The sequence below is a fragment of the Malurus melanocephalus genome, unplaced genomic scaffold, assembly GCF_030028575.1.
Source record: "Malurus melanocephalus ecotype Western Australia unplaced genomic scaffold, MMel_1.1 scaffold_1008, whole genome shotgun sequence".
Classification (NCBI taxonomy): domain Eukaryota; kingdom Metazoa; phylum Chordata; class Aves; order Passeriformes; family Maluridae; genus Malurus; species Malurus melanocephalus.
In genome coordinates this window covers 29362-47387 of record NW_026624240.1, presented here as the reverse complement: position 1 = coordinate 47387, position 18026 = coordinate 29362, and the positions used below count along the sequence as shown (strand labels likewise).

Here is an 18026-nt window from a genome sequence, read left to right as displayed (position 1 = left end):
CAGGAAATAAAAATTACCTTTTTATTTTAGTGTAATTAGATATTTTACATGAATTCAAGTTTTTAAAAAAATGTACACGCCAAATAAATAGGAAGTGGATCCTCTCTGTAGCTCTCCACAGGGAATTTAATCTATGAATACATTTATTTAAATGTGCTATTTTAAGAAAATTAATATAAACCCATGTCTCCTAGTAAGCAGAATACTTATTACTAGAATGATGATGAGATCAAACCAACTTTATTTTTTTCTGTTATGATGTTATTAAAAAAAAGCTAGAGGCTTTCATTAATGTTTGGGATTGCTAGATAAAAGTTTGCAAGATCCAGCAAATAAAGATGCTGATCTGGTTTTTGTTACAGCAAGGCTGAGTATCTGCCCTGTGAACCATGACTCCACCTCAAGTAAAAATACATGAGAACTCTGGTCTCTACAAACAGAAACTGCTGTTATTAGGATTATTCAAAGATGGTGTTAAAGATTCCCCCAAAATAGGCTTTGTGTAGCAGATACATTTAAAATTTGGCCTAAAAAGTACTTACTTCTTGTACCTGAGGCTTCSCCATTGGTCAGGAGCTCGGGATCCACCTGCATCCCATCCAGACAGACCGACAGATCTCCCACCACTTCTGTCGGCTCCCTGTCACCCACAAGGTGCAACGTCACCACTACCTGTTCCACTGGAAAAGAACACACAACAAAGGGARTTTATCTACTACATGAGAAAAAAGGGCCTTTTATTCAAGAAGCCAATTGCAGACTTCAGTGATCATGGGGAAAAAAGCCCTCAAACACCCCACAGAACGACAGCTCTGCCCCTCCATTATATTTCCCTGTGGTAAAACCAAGCATTCTCACATATCATTAGAAAGTTATTGTTTCTACAAAAAGGGCAAAATTAGAGCATAATCTTGTTGCTGCCTAGAAAGGATTATCACTACAGCAGAGATTGGAGTCTCACATTTCTGCAGCAATTAATGCACCTGTCCTCAATACAGAGCTAGGAAGGGTAATTCACCTTATTGTTAATAAAGAGCAGATTTAGTTTCTGTTTCTCCACTAAAAACCTTCACATTTACCTAATGACATCCAGATTCACAGTCAGAATGTGAACATTTTCCATCATATCCCCAGACTAATGGTATATTCAGGGTTTTCAGTGAAACAGAACTGTAAATGAACACTCCTGCTGAAAGGTTTTGAAACAAACCCCAGTGAACTTCAAAAAGTGCTTGGTGTCAGACAACAAATGCACCAACCCAAGGGGATTTTCACCCAGATTCAGCAGGACAGACATTGCCAGGAGAGCAGCTCAAACTGCTATCAACATTCTCCATCTGCAACACCCACGTGTGACAGTTGGGATGCAAACACTTCTTTAAAGGACAGAACAAGAGCAGGGAAGCACAGAGCTCTGTGCTGCAGCCCCATGAGTGCTGTGATGGGTCTGTAGAATTCTGTATTTCTTCCTCAAGCTTGCCAGGATTGCACATACTGCCCAAAGCCCAACTAGTTCTGAGATCAATCAAATAATACAAAATATCCCTGTAGCACTACTTAGAATAAAAATAACTTTACACATTTCCTGTCTAGCACCATATCCCCAACCAGTTTCATTTTTAAGCTATGTAAAAGGAAACTCTTTTCTTTAATTTGCCTTTCASTCACTCAGAAAGTGAAAAACATCTTGGTTTCAGGGCCACCATGGCAGCCTGTGCATAAGCAAAAAAGATTACTCTGAAAAAATAAGAGGAAGCTCAAAAAAGCAACCTGTAGTACCAAGAGGAATCCTTAAGGGACATTTCAGAGGTGCTCACAGCACTCATATTCATTAACAGACAATTCCTGAAGAACTCTGTGGACTCTGAGGTAGCCTCAATYTCAGACTTACATTTCATACTGTTGGATTTCAAAGTCTCATGAATATCCAGAGCAGCACTTCCCAGAAGGACATCAGATTTTAATGTTTGATGGCTCCAGACTCGAAAGTTTAATTTACTTACAGGAGTGACAATTCTGAAAAGGAAAAGTTGAATACTGTAAGGACATTCATTTGTGGGAAAAGGGGTGAACTGAGCCATCTACCTCAGCTGTCACTTGAAGTTATTTGAAAAGAAAGAAATAATGGTGGTAACAACAAATAATTTCTAATTACCACATTCTTATGTGCAGTCACCTGTATACATCTTGTAAATCAACTCAAAGATCAAGCATATTTTTTATTATTATTATTTTAAGGGGAATGAAGCAAAACTACCAGCAACTCTAGTAATACACAGTAAGTTCCATAACAGCAATTTCAAAGTAATTTTTAATACTGATATTCTTTTTTTTTTATAAGGAACACTCTAACATTTATATAGCTTTAAATTATTTTCGTTGTGTGAAATGCGTACAAACGACTGCTTATTTTCTCCTTGGATAATTTCAACTGTATATGCTTGTATAAAAGTCCAGATTTTCACAGTCAGCCCCTTCAGAAGAACTATCTAACAAACTCTCTCCAAGGAGAGGAACCCCAAGAGAGTTCGCCCTCATTTGCAGAAGCAATTACACTTTTCCTTTTTATCCTGAATCTAGGCAGCTGTGCCAAAATATTTCCTAAAAACCAATTTACTCCATTAAGCCCCATACAGCTTTAGTGTGATCTCCAATGTAGTTGATGTACATGGTGTACACCCCTGCTCAGCTCTTACTCAAAGGGAGCAAAAACAGCCCACGTGTTACTATGTGGACTTGCACAGYACAGACTACAAACATTCCCATTMAAAAAGAAAGAAAAAAAGGCAAACTTTAAAAGGTAAAAGAAAATTTTGCTCTTCTACACTGATACGTATATGAAGTACAAGATCTTCCTTTTCTTAATATAYCTCAGTGCAAAGTAAGATAGTAAACAGTAGTAACTAAAACTTCTTAATAATCTAAATTACAATAAAAGAACATATACAAAAATGGTTTTCATCAGGCAGCATTCCACATGCTTCAAGAAGAATAATTTACAATTGAATTATAAGCAAATCACTGATTGGTTTTACATTGGAGGCATCCTAAAGCTCATTTCACTCCATCTCATCTTCCACTGTCCCAGGCTGCTCCCAGCCCTGTCCAGCCTGGCCTTGGGCACTGCCAGGGATCCAGGGGCAGCCACAGCTTCTCTGGRCACCCTGTGCCAGGGCCTCTCTTATCCTCACAGGGRASAATTCCCTCCCAATATTCCATCTGACAYGCCCTTGTGAAAAGTGCCTGTCCAATGTGCAAGCACAGACTGACCTTTATCCCAGAGTTTCATGGGACATTCTTAGGAGAAAACTACATTTTGCAGAACCGTGTATCTTTTTTGTTCTTGCTTTACACTTTTTATCACCACACAACACAAATACTGGGCCAAGCAAATGTTATCAGCTGTACTCCTCTTGAAATTGCACACATTAATTGGGAATTTTGGATTTGTGCTTGAATTTAGAGGTGCACAAGATAGAACCAACTACCTGTGCCATGACCTGGTACACCACAGTGGGACACAAAGAACATTTACACTTCTCAGTCATAGAACTTCTGAAAGCTATAAATATGACAACAAAAACTTGCATGGGACTGCCTGTTTTAATATTAAATTACCTTMCTGTCCTTACCACACACAGAATTAGAACTCCTTTGATATGTCACATATATTTAGACAGCATATAAGTATAAGCAGTGTAACATTTCGTAAATATGTATTTCAGACCATACTATATTTACTCAAAAAATTTTACAAATGTCTCCTTCTAATGCAACATTCCACTCCTTGCTTAAAAAAACCCCCACAACCTTCAAAAGCCCACTGTCAGTTACATTAATTGAGCTCAAATAAAATCAGAAAATAAAACCAAACTTACACTGTAAGATGCTGTTTCCACTTTGGACTATTTGTGTTGTTGCATTTTTCTGTCTTCTTTGACTGTCCATCTACTGAGACTTCCACATAAGGACTAGGTCCAAACCATTTATTCTTTTCTTTTAGTTTTGCTGAAATAACTGTTAAGAAAGAGAAAAAAACCAGTCATTTACTCAGGACGATTTCAATTGCAAATAGTATTTTTCTGTTGTGTGCTTCAGTATTCAAATGTCAGGTCATTGATGTCTGACAGTAACATTCAAGAAAAAAMCCCACATTAGATGGACAAAATCTCTCTTGCATTCCAGCTCACTTWTACAGTGCTATAGCTCACACAAATGCCTAAAACATGCAAGAATACTTCTGAAATATCAAACACTCTAGGTGTTGAAAGCAGAAAATATTCTCTACAATCTTTTCCTGTCTATCACCAGCCAAGAGAATTCCTGGAGTTTATTACACTGCTTGTTAAGTTCAAAACATGATCTCATTAAGGCTTATGGAAAATTGTCACTACTTCTCATGAAAAGAACATCACTAAGAAAATTAATTTGGTGTGAAGTTTTCTGTAGCTAAGCAAAACTGAAAAGCTGAATCCAGACTCTGACTAGCAGTTAACTACCTCCTGTTCTAGGAACAGCAAATCTGGACAGGACTTGCAGCTCTAGATCTTTAATTTTGGTGGGGAGAGGRTATGCTGGATGCTTTGGTTCATTGGGGTTTTTTTGCTGTTGGGAGTTTTTTTTAAACATCCAGTATTACTGATTGCAACATTCCCATCTTTCCACACACTATGGCTATGTTGTCTCTGTTTATGATCCGTGTCTACTCTGACATTTGACTCCCAAATGTTCTTGGATTCACTGGCAACACTGAACTCACAAAACTATTCTGAAGACAAAGGCATTATCATTTCCAGTTGGCCAGTGAATTCAGTGTTCTAACAAAGAACAACTTGCTCTTCTGTGTGTTTGTCACCCACCACAGCCTCACTACAGCCTTAAAAAAGAGATGACTAATTCAGGCCCATCTGGCTAATCTCCCCAGATTCTCTTTATAGTCTATGCTCCTTTAGAGATTTAGAGAAGTAGCTTAATATAAACTGCTCTGAACTGCTCCCAAAGAAAACTCTCTCTCTGTGTATTACAGACATCTCACAGAAATTAATTCCTTGATTTTCACAAACAGCTGCCCATCCTTCCCCTCCTGTCTCCAGTACTTCAATGCTATAGCACCTCATACCKCAACATCTCTAATTATCTCAAAGACCTGCCTTGGGGCAGCAGAAATCAGTGGATTTGCACCTACTTTCAAGGTTTGTTCTTACCCAGACACCCTGAAAGTTCATTTAAAACTAACGAGGGCAGCAGAATAGGATGCTGAGGGTAGGACAGGTAACACCTGCTGCACAGGCAACAGTTTGCTGCACTCTGTGGCTGAACTTCTAAGAAATTCAGATCTGTTCAAATACCTCAGTCATTTTAGTTCTAAACTCTGAAGCATTTATTCAATTTCACCATCTTTGTGAGTCCCAGGCCTTGAACAGGGAAAGCCTTAGACAGCAATCACCACTTCAATCCTTGGCTCTGCTCTCCATCCCTATGTTGAGGATGTACTTCTGCAAAACCTCTCCCAGTTTCTTTCCAGTATCAACCTGTAGGGATMAGATTTCTCTAAAGCCTCACAGCCTACTGAGGAAACACAAGTTTGTGACCTCAGAGGGAGAGCTACAGCCCATGYAATTTAGTGAGATCCAGCCTCCTTCCCAGTCTAAAGCTTTCCCATCTATTTCTGACAATTCAACCCCACAATCTCCCTTTTCTGAAACTTCTGCCTATGCSCACAGGTCTTCACACTGAGGGTGCAAAGTTTACTCTTGGTGCTTCTAAACAGACACCTGCACACACTCCCAGATCTCCCATTCAGCTTTTATGCTTCAGTTAAATTTTCAGACAGCAGAAGTGGGGAAACCTTGCCAGTTAAGTTTCAACAGCTGCTCTGTTGGTGAGGCACTACCAAAAGCAAAGCCTGTCATGTAAATTCATTTCCAAACAATCCAGAGGTGTTCAATTACAGTGATATTTTCACCAACATTTTAATKAAATTTTTTATCCTTTGCAATGGTGACCATAAAAACATGTAACAACGGAGAAGCAGTAAGTCAAATTTAACGACCAGCAGTATCAGGGAAAAGTGTTAGATTTGATACTATGCCAAGTTTCAGCAAGTTGCAAGCAATACTATCATGCACTATTGCATTTCCAGAAGGACTGCTCTGTACAATTCGCTTAACACCACTCAAAAAGAATTATTCCTTCCTTTTTTTTTTCCTTCCACACAAAAATCTAACATTTCAAAATACATTTTAGATAAAATCCAGATAAAATAGTTGCCATGTAATGATGGCATAACATCAATTTTGACTTCTCTTGGGCTTTTTACAAAGCAAAACTGCCTGAAATGCAAGATAGAAACCTGTGTTTAATTTTGGGAAAACACTTGCACATTTTTATCCAGGAAAGGTAGATGATTTCCAAAGGCTCACCAGTGATCTGAAGCTGTGATTTCATGGACAACCCACTGGCTGGTCCTGATCTGGACCCACTGCCAGCCATAATATGGGCTGGATCTTGAATCTGCATAAAGAGAGAATGCAAACATTTCAATACTCAGAAGCTCAAAAATTCATCTGGTTTTTGACAAGTGGATACATTATAGTGCAAACAAAAACACCACACTYGCTTTCTGTTTAGTTCCTTTCCATTTTCCCAAAGTACAGAAAATGCATTACAAAGGGCTCAGTCTCAACTACATGACCTGTTTTAGCCAAAAGAAGTTTTTTGATTGTGTCACTTTAATCGGCCAATTAATGAGTGAATGATGTTCTAATTCCAAAGTCTGCTGTACCTCTTTTGTCAAGACCACCTGCCCATCTTGGGGTYGTAAGTCCTGGGTAAGTTTATCTTCCCATGTCAAATATTATCTTTTTTTAAAAAGTAATCACCACAATCTACAAGCATAGMAAAACAACCAAAAATAAATTMTTATATTTWAAAGTTAATTTCAAATTTAGAGAAACCTGCTTTTGTATCTTTTTTGTTTTCACCTAGTCAGATCAAGTCTACAGACAGCAGATGTAACTCCACAAAGCACTTAACTGAAAAAGGAAATCCATCMCTTTTGAAAGAAAGCAAGACARCCTTCAGTTACTGCACAACTTTCCTTCTTGGCACACCCCAACCCTCACTCTGAGGCTGGTCTGATCCTCCCAGCCAAAGGCAGTGCAGGTTCCTTCAAAATTTTGGTTTTGGGGGCAGAGAGAGAAAATGGACGATGTGCATCACAGAGCTTCCAGAGAAATSAAATGGTTTGCTATTATATTAAATACAGACATCATTCTGGAAATACTCAGATATTCCTGTTACCTATCCATTTTTAAAACACATTTCACCTCAGCATCTCTAACCAACTGAACCAGATACAAGACCACTCCAAGGTGAACAGCCTGCCGGATACAACTTCCAGACTACTTCCTGCATCCCTGKCATGCTGTATTCCCTCCTTTGTGCCACTTCCACACTGTCCTCCCTGCTCAGAACCTGTTGTAAACCATTTGTGCACCTCTCTGGGTGATGCCCCTCTTGTGGGGCTCAGCTTCTACTGAGCCTCCACTGCTGCTGTGCTCTGAGCAGCACCAAATGGGATCCTGAGGCAGAGTAAACATCACGTGCTGGCTCCCAAGCACTTTGTGGCACACAACATTACTTCCAACAAGGAAAGGAACGTGTTAGCTTAGGCTGCTGCTATCTGTGAGTCAAAGGACTCCATTTATGAACTTACAGCTGATAACACCACAAGCAGYTTATCTAACCCCAAACATGTCCAGCCACGCCAACCAAACCAGAATTTGCACAAGGAGACCAGGTCTCAACACGACAACTCTCTTTTTGGAAGCTGTGATCTAAAGCGCAAGTCTGTGACAATGACTGGGAAATTGGTAATTCCACAGGTATTTGAAAGTGGTGAAATGGGAAGTTCTTGCATCCTGCAGCTTGCTGATGCCAGTGCTCCCTACTGCAGAATGTGACACCACCAAAAAAAGGTACTAATGACTTGCTTAAACAGTATTTGATGCTACTAGTAGAAGTCAGTGCTGTTACTAAATTTCAGATGTGAATCACCAAAGTTTAAATCCTGTTAGAGCAAAAAATATTTTAATGTAAGTATTTTAAAAGTATCCTAAACTTAAATGATTTAGAGGGCAATTCTTAAGTTTGCTCCTGAGATTGGTTCTACAAAACTCCCTAGGTATCCTTYATGCTGTATAGAAGCAATCAGATCATATCCAGACCAGCACAAACACATGGGACAGTCTGAAGGAATTTGGATTTACAGAAGAGCTGCCAGTTCCCACCTGAAGAAATAACACTGCACAGAATAATACACCTGGGATCCCTGAAGGGGATTATTCTGAACTCAACTCCCACACTAACCATTTACACCACACAACACTCATTCAAAGCATGTGTCCARGCCAACTTTCATTTCTAACCCTGCAGATACACTCATTAAAGAGATTTTAGTAACATCTGATAATTTTTTCACTGAGAATATGCAGAAAAAAAATCTAGCAGCTTAACCACATCTGAAGTGAGTGTCCTGCAAACACCCACTGAGTTAACACATGTGGATGTGTAAATGTGTAYCTTGGGAGACACAGCCTTCACCAACAACCAGCTTAAGGAAAATTCCAGGAATATACCGCCTGCCAAAACTTCTAAAAAAAGAAACTATACTACATATTGTTTAGTTCTCTCAGCTGCCAGAAAGTTTCTAATTATTTTTGAACAATAAAACTGAAGAGTCTTATTTTATTGCACTCTTWCTAAAATCCAGAGGCTGTTCCCTTTCTGGCAAGCTCCATTAATTAACCAGGAAAAGGAGAGTGCCAGAAGAAGAAGCAGGAAGCAACAATTTACCTGTGCTCTGCACTTCAWCAGCCTCTATTTGTGTTTCCATGTTTTCCAATACCTTGACTCCAATACTTCTTCTGCTCCCTTTAATTTCCCAATGAGGAAGACTCCACAAGTGGAATAGCTGATTCCATGCCAAGCTTCCAGCAAAGAACAATCACTGAACACATACTGCAGCTTTTCTCTCAGCTGGGCACAAACTTAAGTCCCTTCCCTACCATGCATGTATGTACTTTATCTGGATTTTTCACAACTCAGAGAAGTTGATTCAACTTCTGTATCTTCATCTCCATCAGTTTTTAGCTGGATCAGTAAATAAGAAAGTCTGTAGTGCACAMACAGTAAAATGGGAAGCGAGCAGGTAGAATTATATACACCTCAYTTTGTTAGGAAACAAAAGCTAAAATATACTGATTAGCCAAAGAAGAATCTGTGGTGATTAATGAACTAGACTTAGAAAGAAGCAAAAGAGTGCAAAAGGCAGTCATGCCATATGACATATCAGACATATCCAGCTAATTTCTATATTTAAACTTAATTTTTAACATTTTACCCCTCTTTATTTATGCAACAAATACATCAAAGAGATTGTGTGTAAAAATCTACTCTATTAAAAGCTGCAGATAACTTCAACTCAAAACCAGTCTAAGGTGACTGGTAAACCTATCATAACAATACACATTCCTCAGTCATTGTTAAAGTACTTCCATTTAGTTYTATTATAATAGAAATGATACCTAGGAAAAGCAAATGTCTTTATAAATTCAATGTAATGCAACAGCACATTCACAAGTCATTCCAAACCTGAGAATGCATATTCAGGTTTTCCTCTGCAGTAGAAAATTAAATACATCTTCATAGATATTTAGAGATTTAGTGTGGCTTGGGTTGGGTTTTTCATAGTAAACTCCTATAGTCATTTTTCTCCCAGATGCTGCTATTCACTTCCAAGGAATCCTCTCAGAATCTAAAATTTAGGAACATTAGCTGAAACATTTGAGAGCTGTGATGAACGACCGGGGCAGTGTAAAGCATGTTCAGAGCAAGGTCAGGTAAGTAGGATTTTCTCAGAAATGAACAAGACAAATTTTTTGGCATATAAAAAGATAGAATACAGAAAGAATATCCTTGCCATTAAAAATAAACCACGCAAATGGCTGTCTGAATTTCTTTGGTGGCGGCATACATACTCCAAAGGAAGTTTGGTTCTATAACACCCTACCATAACATGTAAATTATTAGATAAATTATACTCAGTTTCATAATTGCRTGTGCCATTGTTGGTACTCAGCAGGTTTGAACAAACACTACTTAAAATAAACCTGCCCCACAGCAGGAAACTCGGAGCATGCATCCTTTTTGGTGCTGTTCTCTGAATCCCACCTGCAGTGCTCTCCCAGCAGCTTCCCCTCTGGCACAACCCAGTGCTGCTGAGGCATTTTCATCCAAAACAGCAAATTTCACCACCACAATTTACAGTGTAARTCATGCAGAACAAAGAGAAAATTCGTCAGGAGTGCAGCCAGATGCTACAAACACTTTGGGAAAAGGAAAGCAGCAAAGAAGGCCTCAGTTATTTTTCTAAGAAATCACAAGAAAGCTGCTTTTCTCCCCACCCTTTTTAGTACTTTGTGGTTAAAGCAAAGGAAGCAAAGAGCTGGGAAGGAGCTTCTCACCCCACAAAATCAGGGAGCATAAACAGAAGAAAAATGCTATCAAAGGCTTGAGAGACCTTCAGTGTCCYACCAATTTAACTTAGGTGACTTTAATCAGCAATGGAATTTATCTGGTAAAGAACCAACTTACTGAAGAAGGTAATTTTATTTCATATTTATTTGAAAGAAGACACCTAGGTGAGAATGAAACACTGTGACTGAATTACAATGCGCACCTTCAAAAATATGTATGTTGGCACATACACCTTATAATTTAAAAAATACTGAAATTATTGCATATTGTTGGCTGCTRTAAGTTTTATGTTTAGTAATTAATTTTAAGAGTAGTCTAAGCTGCTCTTGCAGGTGTTCCTATTCAAAGTGCATCTGCCATTTCAATAATGGAAACAAAAAMCTGCATAATGAAAAAAGTTCTTCTAACATATGTAGTAGTTTTAACAATGGTTTTGAAAACCTCACTACATAACAGAAATACAGACTTCTGGAAAGTGCATAAAATAGATAAAGTTTTGTTTAAAAAACAGCATGTAAAATATAACACGTCCCTTGATTATCAAAAGGTATGTGATAAATACATGCACTTTTTTTGTGTGTGAAAACACTGAAGCCTCTCTTTAACCAAAGGCATGCATATTGTGGAAAAGGTTTTTCTCTTTAATGTTAGCTATAACTACACAGTGAATCCAGGCAGAGACAGGAAGTTTGGCAACTTGCTTGCTTAGCAAATTAGCAGTTACTTTAACTGTTCAAGTTTCATCTTTAAAGTAAAATGTGGTTTGACATAGCTGGTTTTAGTGGTTTACACTTTCTTTTTCCTAAAATAAGTTTTAAGGACGTGGTCAGGTTTACTCAAACAAGTCAAAAGAAAGAAAGGAAGAAACTGCTGAGTAAACAACCAGGGAGAAAAGAATAGACACAGATTATAAGAGTGTTGAGTACACGTTGCAAAGGGAAGCAATTTTGAGGTTTGCATCAAGGGATATTTATACAAGGAATGGATCAGAGAGGTTTAACACAAAATGCAGCTTGGTTCCCTTTGGCCATTACTGCGTAAGCAGCTCTACATCCATTCACCAGGAAGGCTGGAAAACCTGAGCAGCCTGTGTCAGAATAYAACTGCTGGAATTTAAAATGCCCAGATTATTTTTTGAACAAATGTAAAATACATGCTGGGTCTGAAAACAGCTGTGGGACTGGATCACTGGGCTGTGTGGTTCTGTCTCCCCTGCCATCAGAGCCAGCACAGGCACAGCTCCCTGCAAGCTCCATGCTCAGGTTATCCAGGTAAACGTCCCAGGCAGCTGCTCCAGAGCAACGAGAGATCCTGACTGAAAGACAAGACAGGAGCCAATTCAATACCCTGGCTAAAAATGTTTGTGTGGGAAGCAATCCAAGCGACATGACCTTCAGAGGTTGCAAGGAGGGAAAAGCAAGATATATAAACCAAAAAAACAAATGAAAAGAGGTGTCCAGCTTCTGCCCTGGCCCAACAGTGGACTTGCTAATGAGAAATCCTCAACACTGAAGCAGAAGCTTCATGTACTATCCTGTCTTAAAACTGTATATTTGACTTTTTTCCACATCTGATCTATGTACACAATACGTATGATCTTGCAGTACTCCTGGCTCATCACAGGAATCACTTTTTTGTTCAATCTCCTTACAGATGATCATTTCTGCACCCTTTCCAAGGACAGTGGTATATCAGAGTCACAAGTCACATCTCCTCTATAACAACAGGTCTAATTTTATAAGTAAGGTTACCTGAATTTATTTTMTAGAAACACCATCCTGAACTTTTCTATTAAATCTTCTACTGCTAGAGAATGTAATGGAGATGCCCAAACAGAAATGAATGAAGTAGGAATGAAAATGTGTGTGCAAAAATCAGCAAAACAGGAGTTACAATGGCTTTGATAACAAAGGGCACTTCTTGCAGGAATAAAACTGAGGAGTRTTTGTGTCAAGGCCAGGATGCCTTCACACTGATAAGACTCCAGCACAGATGCCTGGCCAGCAAAACAGCCTGTGCTTCAAAGAGGAGAGTGCCAACAGGGTTATGTCACAACACGCATGTCATTCCATTTCCTGTCAGCCCAACAGGAAAACATACTGCAGCTTTAAAGATATGGACACTCCAAATAAGGGAAAAAACAACCAGCAGCAGCAGCCTTCACTGAAGATTTATGGAAGCTRAAGTAAGCCAGATTCTGAAGCAAAGGATGCAAAAAACAACTCTTGMCTCCCAAAAGATATAAAATATCTGTCTATGAAGTAGTTTGTTGTCACCAACAGGAACCTGAAGCAAGATAAACAGTGAAAGATACCATTAGTTCCATCCTCCACGGAGCACAAGAGACATTGGCTACCCCATCTAAACTCATGGAAATGYCCTGGTGTCTGTGAGTACACAAGGGAGAGAATGACTTAATGAATTGTGTGAGAGGGTACAACTAATGCAAGATTTTAGAAATAAACACCACGTTCTCTGTGGTAAAGAGTGAGACACTTTATCCTGTAAAGTCTCACACTGAGTTTTGTTTTACTAATTTCCTGTGACCTCAATGCAACATTAATGATTATGAGTGTGATACCCTACTGATACCCTACAATGGCATTAAAAAAATGACTGTGTCACAAACAGATTTTAAATTATGGCAGCAAAGACTGCAAAATTACATACTATCAGCCTTAAACACCTTTTCTAGAAACAATTATTTATACAACAGTAACCTCAGTGCTGATTACTTGCTGTTCCTAAATATCTGCCACTTCAAGGGAGAATTGAGCATGGGAAACTCCGCTGAATCCGAAGTTTCTAAGTTGCAAATGATGAAAAACTTTCACCCTGCCTACCAAAACAAAGACATTGCCCAAGGAAAGGCAGAATAACTCTGGAAACATTGTAGCCAGACACCCACTGATACTCACTTTAACTTTTCCCTCAACAGAAGGATCACCTCAACAAGGTGTTCCTTGTGCAAATGACACTGCTTAGAAAAACTGGTCTGTCAACTTCAGACTGCCGAGAAAAATGCTTCCAACACTGCTTGCAGTCCAAATTAAACTGTCTTCAGGCCTCCCAAACTGGAGACACAGAGCAAAATTATAGAGAATTCAGTCATTAGCATTTCTCTGCAATGAGAAGCCTGTTTTGAAAACCTGTACCTCAGCAGAAATAGTTCATATGATTTTTTTCTACACACACACAACACTTGATTTGGAATAAAAGAACTGGAAAAAAGACATGTAAAGAAACATAACTACAATATAAAAAAACTCAAAGAAAAATCAATACAATTTGTCAGTTTTTCACACTTTCAGTAGCAGTACATCAGAAATTCCCCAATCACAAGATGTTCTTAGACTAAAACTGAGGCAGACAGKACAAAAGGGATAAAACTGGCATTGCCACCAACTCAGACAACTTCCCAACGGATTTCCCTCCTAACTAGGAGGATGTTAGCTTTTACTAACTCTTAAAAAATGTTCAGAGGGGGAAAAAAGAAAAATGTAYGTGAACATCATATGCCTTTTGCTTCATTTCCAAAAGGCTGGCAAGAGCAGACACTGCAGAGAGCTGCACAGGATAATTAAAACCAWTTGTGAAAACAAAGAGATGGTCTATTTTTATTTCAGCCATTTCCTTCKCATGGTACAATCCATTTCAAAGAGGACAATAATTCATATATACAAACCACTAAGCTAAAAACTGATTCACTGCTGTAATCTTCAAAACAGAGCAATATTTAAAATGATTGGTTCTTAAGCACCACCRTTGGAAAACATCTATGAAACTTGGCATGCATGGTATAGAGAATGCCCAGAAACCCTCACAACAGAAAATTAAACTAGTATTATGGTAACAGAAGGAAAGGCAGTGAAACTGGAATAGTTGTAACTACCACAAACTTACATAGATTTTCAAATTACTGGATTTACCCGTATTAACTGGATTAACTCCTACATTTTACATATCACTGATTTTAGAAATTAATTTTAGTCTTTAAATTTCTTTGCAAAAAACCTTCAGTAACAACATCATTTCAACACAATATTGCACTGACTCAGAACTGTGTTTCATCCTAATGCTTCTGAGATGAGGTTTCAGGAAAATTTCCCAGTGAGAGTTCATGACCAGAACAAAGTTACAATCTAGGGACTGGAAGGTAAGCAGTTACCCTGCTACATGCAAAGCCAGACAAATTGCTTTTTGCTCAAGAAACCAGATATTCAAGCCTGTTCCTTTGTAGCTGAGAGTTCCCAGATGTTATCATGGATTGGCAACACACTCACAAAGTAAAAGCTCATTTATGGGGTCTGTGTTCTTTTATCAAGTTTGTGATGGGCAAAACCCTTTTCCTAGGGCCCCTTTTCTGGAAGCTACTTGTAGGTCAAGAGTTTTAATTCACTGTTGGCTGCCTTTTCTCAATGGAGTAACAGMCCCCTAAAGGTGTGAGCACACAACAGTTTTACTCATCAAACACATCTAATCACATTTGGTTGTGGAGGCAGTGAGCACCTGGCAGCCAGCCAAYGTTAACCCACCCCACCACTCTGCTGTGACCATCACATTTCTTATAGAATTGTTTAATAGAATTTCAGCTTTCAAAACACAAACCCACAATCTGAAACCCACCAGGTGACAGTACTGTGAATAGAGAATTTATGCCCTTAAGAGGTTAAGGTTCTGAAACTGGGCATGATTGACTATAAAGTGAGCAAACTTCCCAGAATGAGCAATATTCTTTTTCCACAGGGAAATACCCTTTTAGAATCTCCAAAGATTATCTGACCTTAAACATTCCTGTTACTAGGACTGTTAGATTGTTATTATAGACCTCTAACAAAAAAGGCATCAAGTTCTAGCAAAMAGAATTCTCACATCTTGTAGAAATTAAATACAGCTTCCTCTCTTAATTCTTCCACTTCCTTGCACTGTGAACCATGTCCTATATGGACCTTTGAGGAAACAGAGGTTAAAGAAATATTCTGTGCTGTAACTGCAGGGATATCCTTCCTCAGAGAGGAAAGATGACAGACTGTGACAATGTAATCAGCATATATTGCCCTAACAGGAAATAAAACATTTTATATTTCACTTTTAAAAACAACATGTGTTACATTTCCAGGTTTCTATAAAGAAAGCATCTAGAAAATAAAACCAGCATTTTTTTTTGTGGTAACCGTGGAAGAGTTTTCTCCAGGGAAACACACACAGTGTGGCCAGACAGTTGCAAGCAGTCACTGTTAAACTGCTCTGACATCAAACCGCCCAGGTATCCAAAAACATTTAGTGCTTTCTATGAACTGCAGCTGCTTGATAAACACAATATCCTACTGCACACAGGCTTGGTTTATGGTTCACCCAAGTAACATCCCACCCTGACTGTAGGAATACACGTATTTGTTTTGTAATTTGGAGATCAGGTTTCTTAACACAACTCAAATTTTATCAGAAAGGAAACCTTTGAACCCAAAGGAGCACTGAGTACAAGGCAGTTCACAACACAGTTACACAAAGCAGTAATAGGTTTTGCTTCAACTGCCCTATAAAAGCTTATTTAGCCCTACAGCCATGTTTAGCTTCAGTTTGCTCAGAAGGTAGAGACACTCCTACAAAGCAAAAATCCCAACCTCGAGCATCTCAGTCAAATACCCATGATGGTGTTAGCAACAGATTATTTTAGAGCTTACCATGACAGCATCCAAAAGAACCTTCTGCAGAAGTTTACCCAAAGTCCCTTCCTGCCTGTTGCTACAGGAAGGAGAAAGAAAGACTTTATCTGGAGGCCTCTGCTTATCACTGCTTCAGCTGCATGACACAATGGTGAGAAGAGATAGCCACATCAATCCACAAGCTGTAAGCTACTTATTCATGTTATTCAATTAATTTTTAATTAGGGCAATGAAATTATCTTARTATTTTTGCTCTGGGTGATCACATTAAGTCAAAATTTTACGTTATCCCCCCCTTTAGGCAATTTTCTTACTTATAATCTATTAACTGATGATTGCCTGGAAGAGATAATTCAAATCACYTCCCTTTTAGCCATCTTTTTACAGTTTTAACAGTTTTCCTGCAATGCAAGAAGTTAGTAGAAGTAGTCAGGAAAAACACAACATAACACATTTAAAACAAAGACATTAATGRATTAAAAACATAAAACACATAAACAAAATTTTGAAAAGACAAAAATACACCAGAAAAAAAACCCCAAATTTGCCTGTTATGAAGTACCCAGAAAATTAAGGACAAGACAAAATACACAGAATAGGCACTGACTTTCAAAGTAAGAGTACATAACCTTGTGAAAATTTTCACTGAGGATGAGAAAAGTGTGCTTGGTTTTACTCTCAAACATTTCGGAACACAGTCTAAACAAGTGCCAAGTTGYATTTATATCTCTACCTCTGAGACCCTATCCATGTATTTCTGTTCTTCMGCACACTGTGCATTTAAGCAAAACACAACCTAAAAATTATCTGAAAATAACATAAATGAAAATGTGTTACTGAAAGAACATATGAGGACATCTTAAAACAAGAACACACTTCTAGGAATTGCTTTCTAATTTCCTCCTTTTTTTAAACAGACCCAAACAATCACTTGGGCTGGAAAGAACCTCTAGGGTTCATCCTGTCCAACACCCTCCCAAAACAGGGAATATCAGTGTTAAATCAAASTGCTCAATGTTTCATAAAAATATTCACTACGCTCAACTATGAGCAAAATACAAGTTACAATAAAAGCATCTTAGTAGATATTAATGTTTCCAGATACAATGACAACAAAGTGAGTGGCTCGGAGGCTTTATACAGACATAAATCCTTTTCCTTAGGGCATAAATGTGTGCAACACACACAAATTTAATCCTTAACCTGCCAGGCCTTTGACACCTCCCTGACACACTGCTGCTGAAACCTATCAAGGAAATCAAAACATATTTATTATGAAATTACAAAAAGATGCACTCCTTAGAAATTTTATTCCTCTTGATACCTGAAATAATATGGTAAGAGATTGCTCACAGCCAAGACTGCTTACTTCTGCCAGAACTTCATACCACAAATCAAACAGCTTTACTGAAACCACAGGAAAAATCTAACAGTTAAAACAAACAAACCAAACATTCTACATGACAAGACTTATTTTGTTACATGATTTAATTCTCAGAGTGCAATCATTTTTCAGTACATATTTGTACATTCATTTCAGATGGCATTCAATTGAAAGAYTGAGATGATTTTCCAAACTAACTTGCTTGAGAGCATTTGCTGGCTCAGTTTTTCAGCTACTCCTTTAACACCTTAGAATCTGTTTTCCTGCACATTTTCTTAATAACAATCCAAATAAATGCTTCTCTTATTCTTAATTGAGGGGGTTTTAATTGTTTCTTTACTTTGTTTCTCCTTGAAGATTCTCACTGCTGCKTCATTTTCAAAACTTGTTCATGTTGTACACATTCAGAGAAAATAAAAATAAAAAAAAATAATAAT

The 18026-nt window shown here is 38.2% G+C and overlaps 1 protein-coding gene across 6 annotated transcripts in view; it reads right to left on the bottom strand.

Annotated features, from left to right (window-relative positions):
• Positions 1-18026, bottom strand: part of ITCH (itchy E3 ubiquitin protein ligase) — a 57202-nt gene that overhangs the window by 26609 nt on the left and 12567 nt on the right. For 3 of the 6 annotated variants that reach the window (XM_057386612.1, XM_057386615.1, XM_057386613.1), the window contains 4 exons: positions 6423-6513; positions 3879-4017; positions 1892-2016; positions 543-680 (listed from right to left, as the gene is read on the bottom strand). In XM_057386612.1, coding sequence (XP_057242595.1) covers positions 543-680; positions 1892-2016; positions 3879-4017; positions 6423-6492 — 472 coding nt within the window. In that variant the 5' untranslated portion in view covers positions 6493-6513. Of the gene's footprint in view, positions 1-542; positions 681-1891; positions 2017-3878; positions 4018-6422; positions 6514-13457; positions 13477-18026 lie in introns of those variants that run through there. The other 3 variants (XM_057386614.1, XM_057386616.1, XM_057386617.1) reach the window with 3 other exon arrangements.